At 44.3% G+C, this 23,173-nt stretch overlaps 2 protein-coding genes across 5 annotated transcripts in view; both read left to right on the top strand.

The window, feature by feature from the left end:
* AGPS (alkylglycerone phosphate synthase) overlaps positions 1-23,173 on the top strand; it is a 199,176-nt gene that overhangs the window by 110,804 nt on the left and 65,199 nt on the right. For all 4 annotated transcript variants that reach the window (XM_050969017.1, XM_050969018.1, XM_050969016.1 and 1 more), the window contains 3 exons: positions 441-549; positions 4,983-5,110; positions 21,680-21,731. In XM_050969017.1, the coding sequence (XP_050824974.1) occupies positions 441-549; positions 4,983-5,110; positions 21,680-21,731 (289 nt within the window). The remainder of the gene's footprint in view (positions 1-440; positions 550-4,982; positions 5,111-21,679; positions 21,732-23,173) is intronic.
* Positions 5,848-8,535, top strand: LOC127058804 (uncharacterized). Its single transcript, XM_050969072.1, has 2 exons — positions 5,848-6,544; positions 7,621-8,535. Exons 1-2 carry the CDS (start codon positions 5,989-5,991, stop codon positions 8,091-8,093), a joined length of 1,029 nt encoding a protein of 342 aa, XP_050825029.1. The 5' UTR covers positions 5,848-5,988; the 3' UTR covers positions 8,094-8,535.

Genomic DNA, 23,173 nt, shown 5'->3' with positions numbered 1-23,173 from the left:
AAGAGCTCAGGAGAAGCCATTAGGTTATATTCCTTCTCTCTACTATTTTCCTGTGATGTAGTAAGTATCTGTATGTGAGAGTTAACCAATGCAGTCATGAGGCATAAACAAAAGAAAGATATAGGCTAGGATATCATGAGAATCCCAACAAAATGTTTAATTGTAGATTAACTGTGACATGCATAAAGGGACAGAAGAGAAGAGTTTGATTTGGCAAAACAATGAGGAGAATCTGCTTTCACTAACTAACTGAATTGTATTAGATTTATTAGTTGCTAACAGGTTACTCCACAAAATTTCTAGGGGGTAATTTACAGGATTTCCAAATTTTATAGTATAATGGAAATTTTAATATGACTATATTAATCCATATATGTTAATTACTTGACTATACATTCATTCAATATTTAACACTCATCACTGTATAATGTGTTAAACAGGTGGTTCATATAAAAATGGTAACCCCAAGAGGAGTAATAGAAAAAAGCTGTCAAGTACCTCGCATGTCAACAGGACCTGACATCCATCATTTCATTATGGGATCTGAAGGTATAAACAAAAGTAATATCAAGATGCCATTAGTGAGATTCAATCAGTTTCTGTAATGGTTTGAAATCTTTTGGGTTTTATTTATTAAAAACATAGTTTTTTCACTTAATGGGTAGTACTACAGTTGAAGAATCTTCCTTTATTTTGGTACCACTTTGGTTCTCATCACAGCTGCCTTGTTGTGTTGCACAAACACACAAAAAAGCATGTTCAAAACAGCTCTCGTGTTTCTAACTATAATCAATTTATTTTTGAACTCAAGCTTCTAGGAAATTCTAATAGGTTTACAAATCATTGCCATGTACACATCAGAAAAAATGTTAATCATTACAATACTGAGCTTGTCATCTTGCTTGTGTGTGTCATGCAGTAATGAAATCTCTTTTAACCTATACATTTTTTCAGTCCATTATTTGGCATGCAGTTGCTCCAAAAGGCCCCAATCAGAATTATATCCCCACTGTGCTAGGCACTCCACAAATATAGAGAGACATAGTCGCTGTCCTGAAGAGTTTGCAATGTAATTAGTTAGTAAATTTGTTGAAACTGCAGGATAAAAGCCGCCTCTACTTCTTCAAGTAACTGTGCACATATATATTTCACACAATAAAAGTGTGTGCGGCCAGACTTTTGGCATCAGTACCATTGGGCGGTGTGTGGCCTCTGCCATCTTCATATTTGGAGCAGAAGACATAAAATGGAAGTGGCCGCGGCCTCCCTCTGTTCTTACCACCTGTAGGAAGAGTTGGAGCTTTCCCGTTGCCTCTGAGCTGCAGTTAGCCAGCTCAGAAAAGAGATTTTCTCCTTTGACTATAATTATAGTTCACTTTACTGCAATTCTAGTTTAAAGAGCTGTTTTAGTAGGTTTTTTGCCATGCAGAAATCCTCTGGTTTTAAACAATTTTACATGTGCAGGGCTGTTATTCCTGTCACTAATCAGCACAAAAGTTGCTTTATTTGTTTAGATGAGCTCCTGTTTCTTCTTATAAGGGTATCTGTACCTCTTGGCTTACAATTGGCTTTTATCTGCTCCATGAAATAATTTTAAATGAGTACTTAAACTTGTTGCACCCTTGTGTTAGTGGGCCAATTACAGAAAAAATGAGCGTACAGCTCCTTTGCTGGTTTGTTTCTTCCCTTTGTAATCATTCTTCCATCAGATCTATTCAAGTTCTTTCATTTGTTCTAGCTGTAGATTGTTCCCCACTAGGACAAAGAAATAGAAGTTTTGTCTTGCCATTTCAAGAAGACAAATTTTAACATCTCCTTCCTCAGAGCCTGACCATGACCAAAAGTCTCCATGAGAAGTGCATGTCTAGCTGCCAAGGCTCCAAAGCCAATGATGGGTGAGATCTTGCTCTCCTGTGGCCTCCTTGCAGTGTTCAGAACTGTTTTAGATTGATAGAAAGTTCTCCTCATCCCACAAAAAGGCACTTGAAAAGTCATCTAATGCTGTGAGGTCTGGTCATAAGCACCACCACTCAGACTCCACGTCCACCAGGGTTGTCGAGACTGTTGCCTTCTGCTTTAATGGAGAGAGCTTCAACCCTAGCATTATTGGCTCTGGTTCCATCTCCAATGGCTGTACACTTACCTCCATTGTCAGTGTCATCAATGCCACAAGCCTTTCATGCGGCAAAGGACTTATCTCCCTTTGCAGGACTCTATTGTCTGATTCTAATTGTAGCTGCCTCAGCTACAATGGCATTGTTTGCATCACCTGCCACCAAAACATGATCAGTTCCTCCTGTATCGTCAGTGCAGTTCACACTGGCACCATCAACTTACTGTTTGGCATTGCCAGTTTTCAGGCAACCCAGAATTCAGCTCTAGAAAGCACTTCGAATGTGGTTTGCTGATTACCTTGGAGTAACCCAGATAGAGCTCTCACATATCTTAGCCACAGTTTTCCTCAGGTAGATAAGGTGAAGATGTGAAACAACCTTCTAGGCAAATTGGCCAGCTCTTTATAGGGAGCCAAATGCTCAAAATCGCCAATCTGGTCTAGCCCTTTCTAACTCTGCAGCAGAATACTGTGCTGTGGTCTGACTCCATTTGTCTCATGTAAAGGTGGTTGACACACAACTGCACTCAATCATGCACATCATAACTGTGGCGATTACACATGTTGCTTCTTGTGTTAAGCCACATCAGTCTTCCACACATCCCTCTGGTTGCTACAGCCAGAATTGTTGAGAAGATCAGGGCAAACCCAAGCCTACCACTATACACCGACCTCTTCAACTACCCAAAAGCGTGCTTGTCGTCAAGGCACTTGTTGTGGGCCCACTTGCCCTACCCAGATTTCTCTGAGGTATTGATGTGGTGTGAATCATCTGCAGCTGACATTAGAAACCAGTCTCTTATAATTGACCCAACCGTGCATGTACCTAGCTTTTATTTGCCCCGTTCATGGATTTTGAACAGACCAAGGTCAATGTGCAAACAGCTTTCCAATCCCTGGGGCCAGTGAGAGGATCCCACATGCAGCTGTGGCCAAAGACGGTGTCTCACATCACTAATGACTGCCCTCTGAACAGATTTGATGGTTTTCTGAGGGCTCTGCACTTCGCTGATGAGGCTGCAGCAAATTGTCATGTCAAGGTCCATATCTGATGAGAAGAAGAATGAAAACTGCATTTCTGCTAGCAATTATGCAAGAAGGGAACCGGTGCTCCAGGTACTGTAAGCCAGCCCCCCCTTTCACAATGTTTCACAAAGACAAGGTTTTCTTAGGCCACATTTGAAGTTCATGTAACTGTTTCCACCTCAGACAATTCATCTTCTGGTGTATTTTTCCAAAACCTCATTCTAGCAGAGCTGAAGAGGAGCTTCATACTTTGGATGTTGAGAGGGCTCTGTCCTTTTACCTGGACTTCACAAAGTCTTTCAGATCATCTCCTAGAATTTTTGTGGCCTTTGCTGAAAGGATTAAAGAATAACCCATTAAATCCAATATTTATCTCACTGTATTGGAGTGTATTAAGCTCTGCTATAATCTAGCTAAGTTTTCTCCTCCTGTGAGAATAACAACCCACTAGGTCCTATTATATTTCATCAGTAACATACCAATAGTGGACATCTGCAAACCAGCAACGCAGTTGCCAGTACATACCTTTTCCAGACACTCTGTTTTCACTCAAGCTTCCTGGGACAGTGCCAACTTCAGCAAGTCAGTACAACAGTGCTTTTGACTGCAGTCTCTTTTCAAATAATCAAAAGTCCTATCACCTGTAAGGAAACTGTTGGTGAGTCACAGTGGAATGTATATGTGCACAATCACTCAAAGGAGGAAAAACTATTACTTACCTGTACAATAACTTTTGTTCTTTGATGTGTTGCGTTCAGATACATTCCATGACCATTCCACCTTCCCCCACTATTTGAGGTGTTAGTGTGAAAAAATGGAGGGAGAGGCGGTGGTCACACCCCTTTTATGGTCTTGGCTCCAGGAACAAAGATGGCTGGGGCACATGTGCTAACAAACGTTTCTGATTTGAGTGCATTGGATGCACATACATTTTTGCATATTTTTAAATGTTTTCAATTTGTTTGAAGACACTGAAACCATACTTACAACGCTAGTTTGAGTTGGTTTTAGCACAACATATTGCCATTTTATCAAGACATTCTAACATTGAATAGCCCCCCGTTAACAGTTAGTCAGACTCTGTGACGGCTTTCCCAAAACCAGTTTAACAACTTGAAAAGTTGTCATCGCTAGTCTGGCAGACCTCTAATATCTCTTGTATGATCTTCAGGTTAACTTCAGTAATTTGAACTGGTTAACTTGTTACCTGAAGAAATCTTTTCTGTCCTAAATTTTGTTTTTAGTGTCCTAATGTTAAAGGATTTTCAAACTGTCTTAGCCTATCTTTCCTAATCCAAATCTTTTAATAATCAAAACAAAACAAAACAAAAAAAACCCTGATTGCCCCCTCTACAAATTACTGAGTAGAATGGGGAAAATATTGTTAAACCTCACTGTCTTGCACATCTGGATATGGCAACCTGTTTTCTTTCCTTGACAGGTCTATTTAGAGCCTGTCAAAAACAGTGGCAAAGCCTGGTGTAAATGCAGTAAACCAGCTGAGCTTTTACAGAATACTGTATTAAAACTACTAGTTTTTATACATCTTGAGCTTATTTGATCATTTTCTGAAAAAATCTGATCCAGTTTGAAGAACTTTGCCTTAACTATCAACTTCTAATCGGAGGCTTATGTTGGAAGAAAAATTAAACTTCTAGTGAAATGATGCACAATAAAAATACTGCTCCAGGCTTTAAAATACATTTAACAAATCTGACTTAATTTTCTTAAGGCATCTCACTTATGGGATAGTATGAAAATACTCAAACATATACGTTAAGTCAGAAAGCAAGAAAGATTTTTGTGACATTGAAATGTTTATGTTCATTTTCCTCTTTTAAAGGAACCCTTGGAGTGGTTACAGAAGTTACAATAAAAATTCGGCCAATCCCTGAATACAAGAAGTATGGCTCTGTAGTATTTCCTAACTTTGAACGAGGAGTGGCCTGTTTAAGAGAAGTAGCAAAGCAGGTAAGGAGAAATTTTGTTTGAGTTCTATTACCCTTGTTTCGTTTCATGCATGTAGTATCTGTATTCTAACACTAGGTGGCACAGTAATGCTCTGGTTAGCCTCTGGATTCTTTTGTAGTTGGTAAGTGGGCTTAAAGGGATAGTATCAATTTTAACATTATCATAGAATATCAGGGTTGAAAGGGACCTCAGGCGGTCATCTAGTCTAACCCGTTGCTCAAAGCAGGACCAATCCACAGACAGATTTTTACTCCAGTTCTCTGAATGACCCCCTCAAGGATTGAACTCACAACCCTGGGTTTAGCAGGCCAATGCTCAAACTACTGAGCTATAGAAACCTCAGTGTAATATGTTTATAAATCAGATTTTAGCAAAGTGTATAAAATTTATTTTTTGTGTTGTTCCTATGCAGACTGGGAGAGTTGTACACATTTGTGGCACCTGCTGTTCATATGCACCAGCATGGTGGTATGCTCACGCACTGTTTTGGAAGATACACGAACTCTCCTTAGTTCACTGACGGCAGGTCCAGACTAGAGCTTTAAATCGATTTTAAGAGCTCTAAATCGATTTAAAGCTGTAACCGTCCACACTACAGAGTGCATAAAATCGATTTTAAGGGTCCCTAAAATCGATTTTGGAACTCCATCTAAACGAGAGGAGTAACCCCAAAATCGATTTTTTAAAATCGATTTTATGATAGTGCGGACGGACATCGAAGGTAATGGCCTCCGGGACGTATCCCACAGTGCTCTAGTGGCCGCTCTACACAGGTAAAGGTACTCTACTGCTGGCCAGGTAAACAGGAAAAGCCCCGGGAACTTTGAAATTCCATTTCCTGCTTGCACAGCGTGGAGCTCTCAGCAGCAGAGAGAAGAATGCAGTCTCCTGAAAATAGGAAAAGAGCTCCAGCGTGGAGCACACAGGAGTTACTCGATCTGATAGCTGTATGGGGAGAAGAGTCAGTGCTTTCAGAACTGCGCTCGAGCAGACGAAATGAGAAAACCTTTGAAAAAATTTCTAATGCCATGCGGGAGAGGGGACATACCAGGGACTCGTTACAGTGCCGAGTGAAAGTGAAAGAGCTCAGACAGGCGTATCAGAAGACCAAAGCAGCAAAGGGCAGGTCAGGCTCTGCCCCCAAAACATGCCGGTTCTACGACGAGCTTAACGCAATATTGGGGAACAGCGCAACGACGAACCCCCCCTTGTCTGTGGATTCAGAGGTGGGCGTCGTGATTCCTGCCACTACGGAAGATTTATTTGATGGCGATGATCAGTATGATGAGGACCAAGAGGAGGAGGCTCCAGCAGAGAGCACAGAGCATTTTATCCCCCCAAACAGCCAGGATCTTTTCCTCACCCTTACTGAGGTTCCCTGCCAGCCATCTCAAGGCAGTACTCCAGAAAATGAAGCTGAGGGACCGTCCTCTGGTGAGTGTAATTTCTTTTAATAAAAGCTTCGGTTTAATGTAAGCCTTTTTTACTGGGTGCTTCAAATCACTACCTGTACTTAGAGTCACTGACCAAGTAGATTAAAAACCTTTCCTAAAACAGTGACCCATGAGGTGGTTTTTAGAAAAGTCTCCATTGTAACAGGGCGGATTCATCCTGCACTTGGCCATCATGACTCACGGCAATTTGTTGCCATGGTAGAGGGGGGATGGGGTGAGGTACATGGATTTCATGCGTGCTGTGAAGTGCAGCACAAGTGGGAGGGAAGTGGTAGCATGTCCCTGTCCATGGCTTAAGAAAAGAAAGCAATGTTGTTCCTTAAGGCACTTTGCTCCGTTCATGCTACCTGAGGGTATGTCTACATCTACAATTTTGCAGCGCTGGTTGTGCGGCTTCAAGGGGGGTTTGGGGAACGCGCGAGCAAACCGGGGAAGGAGACCAGCTTCGCCACGGTTTGCTCTCGCGTTCCCCGAACCACCCAGCAAACCTCAGGGAAGGAGACCTGCTTGTTCGGGGAACGCGAGAGCAAACCGGGGAAGGAGACCAGCTTCGCCGCGGTTTGCTCTCGCATTCCCCGAACCACCCAGCAAACCGCAGGGAAGGAGACCTGCTTGTTCGGGGAACGCGAGAGCAAACCGGGGAAGGAGACCAGCTTCGCCGCGGTTTGCTCTCGCATTCCCCGAACCACCCTGCAAACCGCAGGGAAGGAGACCTGCTTGCTCGGGGTTCGGGGAACGCGAGAGCAAACCGGGGAAGGAGACCAGCTTGATTACCAGTACAATCTACTACAGGGATTACTAGCCATTATTAACTTACCATTTTCTCCGGACACGGTCTGTGTGCTCCCCTGACCTGCGTCTGAGCAGAAATCTCTGTCCTCAGCCACAAGCAATAAGTATTAAAGGAATCCTAAGGCGACCTTGTGGTAAAGTAACATATTCAAGGTTCGGTAACAGGCACAGGTCAGTGAGGAGAAAGACTGTATGCATTGTTGTGTGAAATGTCTCTTATGATTCTTTTATCACTCTTTCCAATCCCCACCCCCCCACACACAGCTGCACATTTCTCCAGCCTCCCTCTCGCTTCTCCTCTTCGTGGGGGGGGTATCATAAGAAGACTGAGGAAAAGGAGGACGCGTGAGGACATGTTCACCGAAATTATGGCAGTAACCCGTACAGAGAGAGCTCAGCAGGGGGACTGGAAACAATTGGTCGCAAAGTACAGGGAGGCTGCCAGTCAACGCGAAGACAGGAGGGACGCCAAAAATGATGTCAGGTGGCAGGAAGATCAGCGCTGGCGAGCAGCAACTGTGGATCTTCTTCGTGATCAGACTGACATCCTCCGCGATATGCTGCAAGAGCTCCGTGGTTTCAGAATGCCCCTACAGCCCGTGTATAACCTCCCTCAGTACTCACCCTGTCCCACACCTTCCAGAACCAGGCGTGTAAGAACGCGTGGGGGAAGGCTCTCTGCACCAGCCCCCTCCACCGCTGCGGACACTCCAACCAGAAGGCTTTCATTAAATTGAAAAGCCCTTTGTGTCCTGTTTTTTCCCTCCTCTAATGATCCAAACTTCTCCCATGGCACCTTTGCCTATTTTTACTCTCAGGTCATGCTATTAAGGCAGTGTGACTGTAGTTTGGTAATGAAGTAAAGCAAGCAGCTTTGGAAAGCTGCACGGAAGCTAGTTATCAGCATCAGGATTTGACAATTGGGGATATGGGTAATAAAGGGAAAACAAAGAAAGCAGCCATACCGTACCCTGGTCCATGAGAATTCTTGTTCTGTCTTCTCTGATGCACTTTCTTCTTTCCAACCTCCCTCCCCCTTCCTCCAAACCTCCCTCGCTCCGTCCCCCATAGAACGCTGAGTTATGAAATTTCATGCACAGTATTGTAACAACAAGCATGATGCTTGATTGATGAAAGGGTCTGATTTTAAATAAAGAACACAATTCTTTTAACAAATAATAGTAACTTTATTTTCAATAAAAAAGCAGTTAAGGAAGGTTGCAGGTACAGTGCCTTGCAGCAGACGGAAGCAGCTAATGGTGGAGGTAGGTAATAATTGGGAAATACAGAATTATATGTTTTCCAATGGACAGCTCTCGCAAGTAACCTAAGCAAGCAGTTGAGGAATGCTGCAGGGAAAGTATCTTGCAGCAGCAACACTGCATAGACGGGGAGGGCAGCAATCAATTGAAAGGAAAATCAGCATTCAAACTGTACCCTGGCCCATGAGGAAGCTACTTTTCAGTGCTTCTCTGATGCGCACAGCATCCTGGTGTGATCTTCTAATTGCCCTGGTGTCTGGCTGCACATAATCAGCGGCCAGGTGGTTTACCTCAGTCTCCCACCCCGCTATAAAGGCCTCCCCCTTGCTCTCACAGAGATTGTGGAGCACACAGCAAGCAGCAATGACAAAGGGGATATTGGTTTGGTTAAGATCTGAGCGAGTAAGAAGCGTTCGCCATCTCGCCCTAAGCCTGCCAAATGCACATTCTACCACCATTCTGCACTTGCTCAGCCTGTAATTAAACAACTCCTGAGCACTGTCAAGGCAGCCTGTGTATGGCTTCATTAGCCAGGGCATCAAGGGGTAGGCTGGGTCCCCAAGGATAACTATAGGCATTTGGACATCTCCAACTGTTATTCTCTGGTCAGGGAAGTAGGTCCCTTGCTGCAGCCGTTTAAACAGTGTAGTGCTCCTGAAGACACGTGCGTCGTGAACCCTTTCTGGCCATCCCACGTGGATGTTGGTGAAACGTCCCTTGTGATCCACCAGGGCTTGCAGAACCATCGAAAAGTACCCCTTGCGGTTTATGTACTGGGCACCTTGGTGTTCCGGTGCCAAAATAGGGATATGGGTTCCATCTATGGCCCCCCCACAGTTAGGGAATCCCATTGCAGCAAAGCCATCCACAATGGCCTGCACGTTTCCCAGAGTCACAACCTTTCGAAGCAGCAGCTTAATGATTGCTTTGGATACTTCCAGCACAGCAGCCCCCACAGTAAATTTGCCCACTCCAAATTGATTACCGACTGACCGGTAGCTGTGGCGTTGCAAGCTTCCATATGGCTATTGCCACTCGCTTTTCCACTGTGAGGGCTGGTCTCATCCTGGTATTATGCCGCTTCAGGACAGGAGAAAGCGAGTCACAAAGTTCAAAGAAAGTGCTCTTACGCATGCGAAAGTTCCGCAGCCACTGCGAATCGTCCCACACCTGCAGGACTATGCGGTCCCACCAGTCAGTGCTTGTTTCCCGTGCCCAAAAGCGGCGCGGAACGGGTAGAACCTCACCCATAACCGTCAGGAGCTCCAACGTGCAGGGGCCCGGGGTGTCAGAAAACTCGTTCTCCAGTTCGTCATCGCTGTCGTCCCCGCATTCAAGCATTCTCTCTTGAATTTCTGCATCATGGGTCAGCAGTGATAGAACGAGAATGCGTGAAGTATTTACAGTATTCGCGATCAAGGACAAGAGCAGACCTGGATCCATGCTTGCTGCAAAATGGCGTTTCCCTCACTGCAGCCAGTAAAAACAGCGCGAACTGACTGTGTGCCGTTTACAGGAAGGGGGGGGTGAAGCTGTACCCAGAACCACCCAGGACGGGGACTTTGATCCCATCATGCACTGGGCTAGTAACCCATAATTCCAAAGGGCAGGGACCCGTGCAGGAACTGTGGGATAGGTACCCAGAGTGCAACGCTCAAGCAAAAGATGGACGCCAGGGAAAATGGACGCTCAACATCGATGTAAGTACCTCTAGTGTGGATGCACAAAATCGATTTTATAAAACCTGCTTTATAAAATCGATTTTAAGCACATCGATTTTAGGCTGTAGTCTGGACGTGGGCTTAGTAACAGAAGAAAACAATAGATCCAATCTGCTAGAGATGTGACTATAAGCAAGTGGGGGCTAGGGCCTTTGGGAGGTAGGGGACAGTAGGTAGCAATATTTGGGGTGCTACAGGTTGAAGTGGTCTTCATCCTCCATAGCTACCTTGGGACTGTTCCAGTTTTCCTTGGAAAATTCTGTAGCTGCTAGTATTGGCCTGGAGCATTCTCAAGGTAGTGTTCAGCATGCACATTCCCAGGCTAGTTTTCACAAAGGTCTTGAATACAATCTTAGGGGGGTTTATTGGAGCAGCAAAAAAAAAAAACCTCCAAAAAAACCCTTAATAATAGATAATTCTCATGGGGTGGATTCTAAATATACATTACTAAGAAAATACACTATAAGAAAAAAGTATTATAGTAGTTAAAAATAGTAGATGAGTTGATGTCACCTTCACTGTAACCTGCAGTAAAGCTAGCTTACTGCTGCACAGTAAATTTAGCATAAGATGTATATGACACTCTTTTTGATGAAGCGCTGAAATAGCCATTTTAACTTTGTGTGATATTTCTCTTCTCTTGTGTTGAACTGTCAATTACATCTTGTTTTATGCATAATTTAATGTCAGAATAAAACTGCAATAAGAAAAGTAGCATGGATGGATAATAGTGGATCAAAAAGTATTATAGTGTGGATCTGTGGTATCCTGGCACTCTATCAAAAATGGCATTACCTTTTTTAAGTCACTGATAACCTGGAAGAAAATTATCGTGAATGCTTATGGATCAATATCCTACTAGATAAATGACAAAGTGTGGTATAAGTTGGTCTGCTACTGACCATCCAGTCACAATATGGAACAGGATGGCCACCTTTTTATGCGCCTATCTGTAATGTGTAGGAAAAAAAGCCCAGCATGATCATGGGGTACTACTTAAATTTGAGTGACATGCTGGAGGTCTCATGCTTCCAATACTGAAACATGTTTGAAATTTCTAAATGTTAGAGATGAGTTTCCTAACTCGGTGTTGCTGCCATCACAGTTAGACTTGTCCTAACAGATAAAGAGGAACTGATCACAGAATTAAAAATTAATGATAGCTTAGGGACAAGTAATGATCATGAGTTGATCATATTATAAATGTGTAAGCAGAATAAAGTGCAGGCCTGGTAGCTGTAGATATAATTGCTGCCTCCCCTGCCTTCTACAAACCTGCACGTTATGGAACACAGCTTCTCCCAGCTGACTTGGCTCACTTGTTTTCAGCTTTGTGAAATTAGCCCTACTGAAGCACCACGCATACACGAATGGAAGAAAGGGGAAGTTAATAGTAATGAATCAGAAGCTAGGAATTGTAGAAAATGAATAAAGGAAGCCTTTGATGAGGGACCTTGTCAAAGGCTTTCTGGAAATCTAAGTACACCATGTCCACTGGATCCCCCTTGTCCACATGTTTGACCACTTCAAAGAACTCTAATAGATTAGTAAGACACGATTTCCCTTTATAGAAACCATGTTGACTTTTGCCCAACAATTTATGTTCTTCTATGTGTCTGACAATTTTATTCTTTATGATTGTTTCAGCTAATTTGCTCGGTACTGATGTTAAACTTACTGGTCTGTAATTGCCAGGATCACCTCTAGAGCCCTTTTAAAATATTGGCGTTGTGTTAGCTATCTTCCAGTCATTGGGTACAGATGCCGATTTAAAGGACAGGTTACAAACCCTAGTTAATTCCTCGACTTCACATTTGAGTTCTTTCAGAACCCTTGGGTGAATGCCATCCAGTCAGAGTGACTTGTTACTGTTAAGTTTTATCAGTTAATTCCAAAATCTCCTCTAGCGACAACTCAATCTGTGACAATTCCTCCAATTTGTCATCTACAAAAGCTGGCTCAGGTTTGGGAGTCTCCCTAACATCCTCAGCCGTGAAGACTGAAGCAAAGAATCCATTTGGTTTTTCCGCAGTGACTTTATCGTTTTTAAGCGCTCCTTTTGTATCTCGATCGTCCAGGGGCCCCACTGGTGGTTTGCTCCTGTTGACCCTTCACCTCCTCAGTTCCATCTTAACCGCCAGTAACCGTCATTGGAACTGTGGTTGTTGCCTAGCAAGTGCTTCCCTTAACATTCTTTCCAGTTGTATTTGTAGTTTAAGTCTTAGTAGTTCATTAGTTTAGTGTATATAGCTGATAAGGTTTAGGGAGCAGGGGGTTTTCCCCAATTCCCTTACCTTCCCCTTGGATTCCAGGGCATGCCTCTGAGCAACGAGTTTAAACCCTGCGGAACTTGCAGCAAGCCTATGCCAACCAGCGACCCCCCCCTGACACGTGTCTAAAGTGTTTGAGGGAAGCGCACCAAGCAGAAAGGTACAAGATCTGCAGGGCATTCCACCCCTGGACCAGAAAGAAGCGAAATTTCTGTCTAAAACTACTCCTGCTCTTGGTCCTCAACCTGCCATGGACAGTCAGGATCCAGCACTGAGCGCATCTGTGCAGAGTGGCCCGGCCTCAGTACGTGACATGGTGCTGAGGAAGGACTCTGGCCTAAGAGGTCCTCGGCACCAGCGCTCCCCAGCACCGTGAACTGTGGAGACAGCCTGCACCGCTCTCATTCACCGCTGCCGCACAAGCAGCACAGGAATACCAACAGGGGTCATTCCCAGGTCTTGAAGATAACTGAGCCAGTAGTTGCAACTGTAGTGCATCCTATGAAGGAGCACTCGGTGCCCGGAGAGCAAGAGTTGTTGTCACTGACTTCAATTCCTGGGAGGGGACTGTCAAGTCTGGTGCTCAACAGTTCCCTGGACAGGCAGTGCCAGGTGGAGGAGTTCAGAGTGGGAGTGTAGCTCTAATGCTTTTGATGCTGCCAGAGTTCTAATTGTGACGATGGCTTCTCAGCGCCCAGCAGTCAGAGACAAGCGGCCAGTGCTGCTGTGAGTAATGCCACCTAGAGGCAAGCTGGCCATGGTGCAGTAGACACCCTCTCCTGCCCAGCACTATTCACCACACCACTGCTTCTGATTGCTTCTGTCAAGACACTGCTCACCAGCACCAGATCCAGTGTGGATCCCTGACATTAGTGAGGGCACACCATGACCTACTCTGTAGGATCACCCGCAACATGGAGTTGGAGGCGGAGGAGGTTGTCAAACCTGAGGACTCCATGGTGGACATCTTGACACCAGAAGGGCCATCCTGGATAGCTCTACCCCTGATAAAAACAATTCAGAGCAATATTAAGACTGTGGCAGACCCCTGCACCGATCTACCCACTGCTAAAGGCTTGGAATGCAAGTACTTTGTGTCCTCTAAGGACTATAAGTACTTATTCTTACACCCGCAGCCATGCTCCCTTGTAGTGGCTGCAGTCAATGAGAAGGTGAGACAGGGGCAGCAAGGACCAACTCCCAAGGCGAATGAATCGAAGCACATGGACCTTTTCGACAGAAAGATCTATTGAACGAGAGGCCTGCAGCTGAGGATAGTCAACCAACAAGCTATCCTCAGTAGATACAACTTCAGCATGGAGGCCCATGAGCTGAAGTTTAAAGAGCTGATTCCACCAGTCTTCAGAACTGAGTTTACAGCTATTTTTGAGGAAGAGAAGGCAGTGGCACGGACCTCTTTGCAGGCCTCACTAAATGCTGCGGATTCTGCTGCCTGCACCCTTTGCTTCGGAATAGCCATGAGGTGAGGCTTGTGGTTGCAATCTTCAGGGTTGCCCCCTGACATGCAGCAAACCCTGCAGGACCTGCCTTTTTGTCTTGAGCTAGGAACAGTCTTGTTTAGATTGAATCCATGTACAATACTAAAAGTAATTTTGAAAATCTTAAAGCATTTAAGGTTGGCCTCTGCACAGTTTTTGCACCAATTTTTACTACATAAATAGAAAAACCGAGTGGTAAATAGATGAGAGTTCCTAGGGTTTACTGATGTAGCTATTCAGTGAAATCGGCTATACCAATATAAATACCTAAGAGTTGCACCAACTTAAATAAATCCATTTTCTAATAGTTTTGTTAAATTGCTGCAAAACTGTGTGTAGACAAGCCCTTAGAACTGCATTGAGACATACTAAATTGTCTCTGTCTTCAGTATTGGCAAACTGCAGATATTAAGTCCATTAACATGGATAACTGGTAAATATACTGATTGTCAAGATTCTGACAGTTGTTGCATTCTGGAAGATCACTGGTTTAAAGTCCTGAGCAAAATCAAGAAACCTTCATTAATTTTAGAGTTTAATATAGTAAATGTTGCAAAAAGCATTTAGCATGCAGTTCCTTCACTTGTTTGTTGTGGTAGAAAATGCCTTAGGGATATTTAAAGAACCAACAAAAACACAACTTTGCTAACATGCAAAATATAGGAACAGCATATAGCTAATCTCCCCTTTACCCCCTCTTCTAAGGTCCTTCTCCAATACATGCATGCACAAAATATGGCCTGCTCCCACTGTGTGTTTTGGGGTGGAGAGAGAAGTGTATAAGACTTTCATTACCAGCTTAGTTCATGTTGTTCAATATGAGCTCTCATGGTCAACAAAATTCTGCAGATTTGAAATTCAACAAAAGGTTTAAAGTTAGTTCCTTGCTTGTTTCCAGTAATGCTCACAATAACCTCTAAGTGTTTGGGTTGAAATGCTTTCTGGTAGGAAAGCAAGACGGTTCTTCAGGTAGATTCAGCTGTGTATTCCACATAGGTGCATGTGTGCCGAGCATACCAAAGCCAAGGAACTTTGCGTAGCAGTACTCATGGTGGCACTCGTGCCCTTTGGCCCTAGGTCGTTCCCTGGCTATATAAGGGCCACTGACACCCTTCAGTTCCTTCTCACCGCCCAGAGCTTGGTGTGGTGTTTTCACCTCATGTTTTCAGTCTGCTTTCTGAGTTTTTCCTGCTTTCCTCTAGATGATAGTACCTTAGGTGTAGTTTAGGGTTAGTTTGAGTAGTTGGCTGTCCTGTCTGATGCCCTCACCAGGTTTCAAGCATTGTTCATTGTCTGTGTATGTAGTGAGGGTGGGGGTGTCATCCCCAACAGCAGTTTCCCACATTAGGTTCTTGTGTCTTGGCGAGAGACACTCTAAGGAATAGAGCTCCATCTGTAAGATGACCAAGAACAGAACTCAAATGGCTACACATTTAGAGCTGAAGCATCACCTTCTGGAGGCCCATTTCAGCACCAATAACCTCATCTGATCAGCAGTCGTCTTCAGAGCCAGTGAAGGATGCCACTCTGTTTAGACTATGCTGTGTCCCCCAACAGGAAGAAGAATAATTCATTCTCTCTCCTCCCCCCCCCCCTGCAAGGGAGAGATCCCATAAGACTAATTGTGACCACTCCAGGGCTTGGGCAAGACTCTTCTGCATCTTCTAAGAGTAGAGCTGATAGGCAATGTACTTCTTCTGGCATGCATGAGGGAGCAGGTCCATCTAACACAGGGTGGGCAAACTATGGCTGTTTTAATCTGGCCCTCAAACTCCCACTGAGGAGCGGGGTCTGGGGCTTTCCCCATTCAGGTGCTCTGCTCCACATGCTGTCCCCGCCCCAAGGGCCGCCCCTCACAGCTCCCATTGGCCAGGAACTGCATCCAGTGGGAGCTGCAGGGGTGGCACCTGCAGAAGGGGCAGTGTGCAGCAGTCGCTTGGCCACGCCTCCGCGTAGAAGCTGGAGGGGGGACGTGCCGCTGCATCTGGGAGCTGCTTGAGGTAAACACTTCCTGGAGCCTACACCTCTGAGCCACCCTTCCGTGTCCCAAGCCCATACCCCAGCCCTGATCCCTCCTCCTGCCCTCGGTCCCAGCCCAGAGCACCTTGTGCTCCCAAGTCCCTCGATATTCTCTGACCACCAGATCCAGGGAGAGTAGCCTTCCCAATAAATGAGCTTCTCTTGGAGCCTGGAAAGGCCCGACCCCTTGGAATACTCATACTTCATTACCTGCTGTGGGAAAGCGGTACTTTGTCTCCATGCGGGGTTTTGAGAGTTTCTGCTCCCACCTGGACACTAACTCTTGTGGTAACTGCAGCAAGTGACGGTGCATGACAGAGAATTTATAAACCTATGCTTAAGGACCGAGAGTCCAAAACAGAGACTTGATAGTGAAGAAGATTTATACCTCTCTTTCCCTGAAGATTTACATTGCAAACCAACAGGCATTGCTCTATAAATATAACTTTAATTGGGCAGCCATATCTAAGTTTGCAGACAAATTTCCAGATGCTTCTAGGGCAGAGTTTATGGTGTTCATTGCAGAAGGTTGTTTTGGTAACCAAGACTCCATTACAGTCAGCTCTGGCTGTGATGGTTGCTTTGACCAGAATTATGGCATCAGTGGTGACTCTGAGGACCTCATTGCTGAAGAATTCAGGCATTACACTTGATGTGCAGCAGGCTACTGAGGATTTACCTTATGGTCGGGTATTATTTTTGGAAAAGACAAATAAAACCCGGGATTTTTTTTTAAATGATTCCCAAGCTGCTTTGTGTTCCTTGGGGGTTTATATTCTGGCTTTAGAGATGCCCTTATAGCAGTCAGCAGCAACAATAGCAATACCGCTCACAGCATTTCTTCAGGCAGTCTGTTGTAAGGCAGCGGCACTACCCCAGAAAGGGGTATAGATCCCAGAGATGAAAGATCTCTGATTGCAGATTGTAGCCAGCCAGCTCATCCTCCCTCAGCACGCAGCAATCCCATCTTGACCTGTGTGTCTAGGGTAATGATCTGATGGTGACCTCTCCATCCCTGTCCCCTCTACAGGTTGGCTCATTTTTACAGTGTCATCTGGGACTCAGTTACCTTCGACAGTTGGATCCTAAGCACCGTCAGATTGGGATGTCATACAATTCTCTCCATCCCTCCTCCCCCATATCCCTACCCTGTCCCTCTTTAGGGACCCCTTTCACTGCTTCTCTAGCAGGTTCAGTCTCTACTGGCTCTACAGGCTGTAGAGGAAGTTTTCCTGCAGCACTGGGGACAGGGATTCTACTCTCAGTATTTTCTGGTTCCCAAACCCAAGACCTCGCCTTGAGACCTCTCCTCAATCTCCACAACCTCAACAAATGCACTAGATTCATGAGATTCCGGATGGTCACCCTATGAACTGTCCTCCCCTCATGAAATCACATAAGAATGGCCATACTGGGTCAGACCAATCGTCCATCTAGTCCAATATTCAGCCTTCCAACAATGGCCAGTACCAGATGTGTCAGAGCTTTGCTGACTGGTTTGCTACTCTGGACCTTCAGGATGTTTATTTCTACATTGCAGTTCTCCCAAGCCACAGGCTTTTTCTCCAGTTTGTTGTGGTGGACTGGCACTATCAATACACCATGCTCCCTCTTAATCTGTCTTTTGCTCCCTGAGTTTTTAACATGTGCATAATTGTAGTGACAGTGTACCTCAGGAAGAGGGGAATTCATATCTTGTATCTGGATGATTAGTTACTGAGGGGAAGTCCAGAGAAGCAGTTTTCTCTCATGTTCAGTTCACACTATGCTGCTTTGACTGCCTGCGTCTTATCCTAAACAGTGGAAAGTCAGCATTGGTCTCAGTTCAAAGAACTGAGTTAATTGGGGCCCTGTAGACTGTACAAGTTTGAGTGTGTTTTCTGCTGACCGACCAGTTCCATGCAGTTTGCCACCTATGTTTGGAACTACAGTCTCAGCCCTCAGCCACAGCCTGAGTATGCCTAAGGTTGATAGGCCATATGGCTGTATGCACATAGGTACTCTGCTTTGCCAGATTGTGCCTTTGTCTTCTTCAAAAGTGACTGAAGTTGGTCTATCCTCAGAATCATTATTCCTTGAACAGACTAGTCCTCCTTCCTCTGCCAGTCCTGGACTACTTAATGGTGGTGGACAGTTTCAGGGCAGTGTGTGACAGGGTATTCTTTGCTTAGTCCCCACCAACCAGGACTGTTGTCATCAGTGCTTCCTTAACAGGTTACAGAGCACACCTGGGCTCAGAAGTTCAAGACCTTTGGTTGGAACTGGAAGCTTCTTTGCATATCAGTATCGTGGAGCTCCATGCCATCGACAATGCCAGGAAGGCCTTTCAGTATGTTATCAGGGACTCAGCAGTGCACATCCTTAATGAAAATACCACTGATTTATTATGGGAACAGATGGGGCACATGCTCCAATATTGTGTGTCAGGAGGCAAACAAACTTTGGAAGGTTTGCATTGGGGAAAACGTTACCTCTGTGGCCAATCTGTTACCCAGGATCCAGAATCACCTGACAGATAACCTCAGCAGAAATTTCTCCCCAAATCATGAATGGTCTCTGAAGCCCAGCATCATTTGGTCTATATTTGTGGAGTGGAGTATTCTAATGATAGATCGGTTTGCCATGAGAGACAAAAGAAGTGCTGTCTGTTTTCCTCTCAGAGGTGTCTCAATCTGGGCTCTCTGACAATGCTTCTCACCTGAGCTGGGAATCAGCACTCTTGTATGCCTTTGCTCCAATTGCAATCATCTGACATGTTGTTCTCAAGGTGAAATGGGATTGTGCCACACTCATTCTCTTTGCTTCAGTGTGGCCAAGACAGTGTTGGTCCTTTGACCTTCTTGCACTGATTTGTCCTCCCATATCTCTTCCTCTTCACCCTGAGCTCTTGGCTCTGCATCATGGTCAGATTTTGCTTCCAGTGCTCAACTCCCCTGCATCTCATAGAGTGAATGCTGCATGGTTGGAGGAGGAGGAACAATGTTTGGAGGTGGTCCGGCAAATCTTTCTTAATAGTAGAAAGTCCACCAGAGCCGCCTATTTAATCACATGGAAGTGGTTCTCAATGTAGTCTTTAGCCCAAAGAGTTCAACCAGCATTTGCTTGTATCCAGGATGTTGTGGATTATTTGTTATACCTACAGTCTTCTGGTCTTGCAGTCAGTTGAGAGTGCACCTGGTGGTAATTTTGGTGTTCCATCTGTCTGTCCATCCATGTTTCCGAGCTCCATGGTAGTGAGGCTCTTGAAAGGAGTCACTCTTCTTTACCACTGGTGGAAGAACCGGTTCCCTTGTGGGACCTTAATGCTGTCCTAACGGTTCTTATGGGACATCCATTTGAGCCTCTGGCAACTTTTCTCCCTTCTGTATCAGAAAATTGCCCTTCTTGTGGCAATAACGTGCAACTTACAGACTTCATGCAGGTTTTGTTGGCAAAGCCTCCTTACGTGCACATTTTTCCCAAAGACAAAGTAACCCTGCAGTCGCACCCTAAGTTTTTGTCTAAAGTGGTTTCTCAGTTTCATTTGAACCAAGTTATGTATCTGTTGGTGTTTTTTCTTAAACCACATTCTACCCCAGACGAGTAACATCCTCACATGTTGGATGTCCAGGCGATGTTTGGCTTTTCACCTAGATGGGGTTCACTCTTCCTATTCTTCGTCTCATCTGTTTGTTTCATATGCAGGAACAAATGAAAGGGCAAGCGGTCTCTTCAGACAGTCTATAGGTGGATAACTTCCAGTATCGTGACAGCATGCAAAGTAGCTCAGACTGCACCTAATAAGTGGGCGTGAGCTCATTCTGCAAGGGCCCTGGCAGTGTTGATCATATTTATAAAAGTTGTTCCTATATTGGACATTTGTAGGCTGTCACTTGGTCCTGTATACATTCATTTACAAACCACTATGCCATTACTACTGCATCCAGATCAGATGCAGACTTTGGGAAGTATCAGAAGGGTAGTCAGGACCAGACTTCAAAGAGAAATTGCTGAGCTTCAGTTCATTTGCAAATTTGACGACACCAGCTCAGGATTAAACAAAGACACTAAATGGCTAGCCAACTACAAAAGCGGTTTCTCCTCCCTGGTTGTTCACACCTCAGCTGCTAGAAGAGGGCCTCATCCTCCCTGATTGAACTAATCTCGTTATTTCTAGACTGGTTCTTGCCTGCATATTTATACCTGTCTCTGGAAATTTCCACTACATGCATCTGACGAAACGTGTATTCACCCACAAAAGCTTATGCTCCAGTACATCTGTTAGTCTATAAGGTGCCACAGGACTCTGTCGCTTTTTACAAACTTTGGGAAGGCAATCCTGCAGTCCTTGCTTAAAGAGACTCTGAATTCCACCTCCTGCGAGTACAGCTTGGGTCACCTACATGGAATACAGGGCTATATTCTAACTACTGTTCTTAAAGATGCAATACAGATATATATTCCACAACCCACCCTCCATCCTCTGCCTCAGAGCCGGTAGCTCTTGATGTTTAATGCACAGAAAGTGAGGGGGAGCAGGGCAGTGTTGCCCTTATATAGCTAGGGGAGGAGTTAGGGCCACAGGGCATGAGTACTGCTAGACAAAATTCTCTGGCTTCAGTTCACTGGGTGCACACACACCTATGTGGAATACATGTCTGCATCACTTCTCGAATAACAACAGGTAAAGAAGGTTTCCCCCTCCCCCCCCTTAAAACATGTAATAAAGATGTCTGGCCAGATGTTGGTACTCTAAGGATTCACAAAACACTGTGATCAGGAGAAGTAGTATAGGGCAGAAACTATTCTCCCTGAATTTGTCCCTTTAAAACTAGTATGCAGTGTGTCTTCACATGCCATCTACAGCCACAGATACTGAAAAACATTCCATAGCAAAGCTCAAGCATCAGGAGTATAACCATTTTTTTAAGACTAGAAAAGCTCAGCCCTATACATGTCCCTGCCAGTGCAGATTAGTTCCATTTGGAATTATGTCTGCAGAGGTCTCTGTTTAGAGCACAGGACATTACCTTAAAATAATGCTGGATTTCTCTGGGCTATGTTAATGTATGCCTGTTTGTTTATAGCAGCAAAGAGTCCTGTGGCACCTTATAGACTAACAGACGTATTGGAGCATTAGCTTTCGTGGGTAAATACCCACTTCGTTGGATGACGTGCATCCGATGAAGTGGGTATTCACCCATGAAAGCTCATGCTCCAATATGTCTTAGTCCATAAAGTGCCATAGGACTCTTTGCTGCTTTTACAGATCCAGAGTGACACGGCTACCCCTCGGATACTTCTTTTTATAAACACAGTTAAGCCTAGAGCCAGATTTTGTCCTGATGCTGAAGAGTTGATGTACTTTAAAACTGCGATTTTTGAATTTGTCAAATCTACACATTAAGTTAATATCTATCCTTGCAGTGAATATATGCTGAAGATAAAGGAAATAGAAATAGGGTACTAACGCCTTTTTGTATATGCTGGGTTTCTGTATGAAAACATAACTCTCATAATTTAAACCACTTCAGCACAATTTTATTTACGAATTGGTTTTTTTGCTTTTTTAGAGGTGTGCTCCTGCATCAATTCGCCTTGTGGACAATGCACAATTTCAGTTTGGTAAGTTCACAAATATTGTGTCCAAAATTAGTATTTATATTCTATTTCCAGAGTGCCTTGTCTTAAGTGAGATATCCAGACTGCTTGTCTGTGTCTTATTTCTAGTTTTAATCTTTTTGCCTTTTTGGAAACATGATTGTTAGGAGTAGGAAGAGTAGCCTACTATTGCTGTCAAATAATGGAGTTTATCCTTTGTTTTAAGCAGTAGAAGTCTATGCTTTGGTGCTAAAAGTCCTAGGTTAAAATCTTGTTGACTTCTTTTGGGAGTCCTTATAGAAATGCATTAGTTTGTTTTTAAAATAATTCCTTCAAAATTTCATAAAGCTACTGTAGCTGGTGGACAACTTTAGAGTACAGTGCTTGTTAACACTAACAGACCATAAATCTTATTGACTAGTGAAGTGAACAAGGTGCATATTCTATGCACTATATAAGCATATGCTTTTATTTTATGGTGACCAATACTCTTTGGAAGTAACGGGGCAATGTGTATGAAAGTGAGATTGATAATATTGTCTAGAGATGGATATAGTGCAGAGAAGCAGCATCCTCCATGAGCTTCTGCCACTGCATCTCAATCCTGATTGTGTAATGGACTCAGGGCAGGTCTACACTACAGGGTTAAGTTGACCTAAGTTATGCAACTCCAGCTATGTTGTTCACGTAGCTGGAGTCGACGTAGCTTAGGTCAACTTTTTGCAGTGTCTACGAGTTTCTCCCATTGATTTCTTATGCTTCTTGTTCCGGTGAAGTACCGGAGTCGAAGGGAGAGCGATCTGAGGTTGCTTTAGCAGATCTTCACTAGATTCGCTAAATCGACCCCAATGGTGGATCGATCGCCTCAGCGTCGATTCACGGTAAGTGTAGACATGCCCTCAGTATTAAAGGGACACTTTTCAATAGTATTTTGTGGGTGTCTGATATGTAAGACATGCTATTTAGATTACATATTCAAATGATTTGGGGTCCAGTTCTTTCCTGTGGTATGCACTGGGTAATGGGAGGGTTGTGTGTGTGTGAATCTTAAGGTAAAACTTGGCTTTATTTTAACACATTTTGATTTTTAAAAAAATCTTCAAAACTGATGTGGAATCCCCTTTTGAGTATATCATAGAATCATAAGACTGGAAGGGACCTTGGGAGGTCGTCTAGTCCAGTCCCCTACACTCATGGCAGGACTAAGTATAATCTAGAGTAGACCATCCCTGACGGGTGTTTTGTCTAACCTACTCTGAAAAATCTCCGATGCAGGAGATTTCACAACCTCCCTAGGCAACTTATTCTGGCACGTAACCACCCTGACAGTTTTTTTCCTAATGGCCAACCTAAACCTCCCTTGCTGCAATTTAAGCCCATTGCTTCTTGTTCTATCCTCAGAGGTTAAGAACAACAATTCTCCCTCCTTGTAACAACCTTTTATGTACTTGAAAACTGTTCTCATG

Source organism: Gopherus flavomarginatus, chromosome 10, assembly GCF_025201925.1.
Source record: "Gopherus flavomarginatus isolate rGopFla2 chromosome 10, rGopFla2.mat.asm, whole genome shotgun sequence".
In the NCBI taxonomy this organism is placed as follows: Eukaryota; Metazoa; Chordata; order Testudines; family Testudinidae; genus Gopherus; species Gopherus flavomarginatus.
The sequence above is the reverse complement of the archived record's forward strand: the minus strand, read 5'-3'. Positions and strand labels throughout refer to the sequence as shown.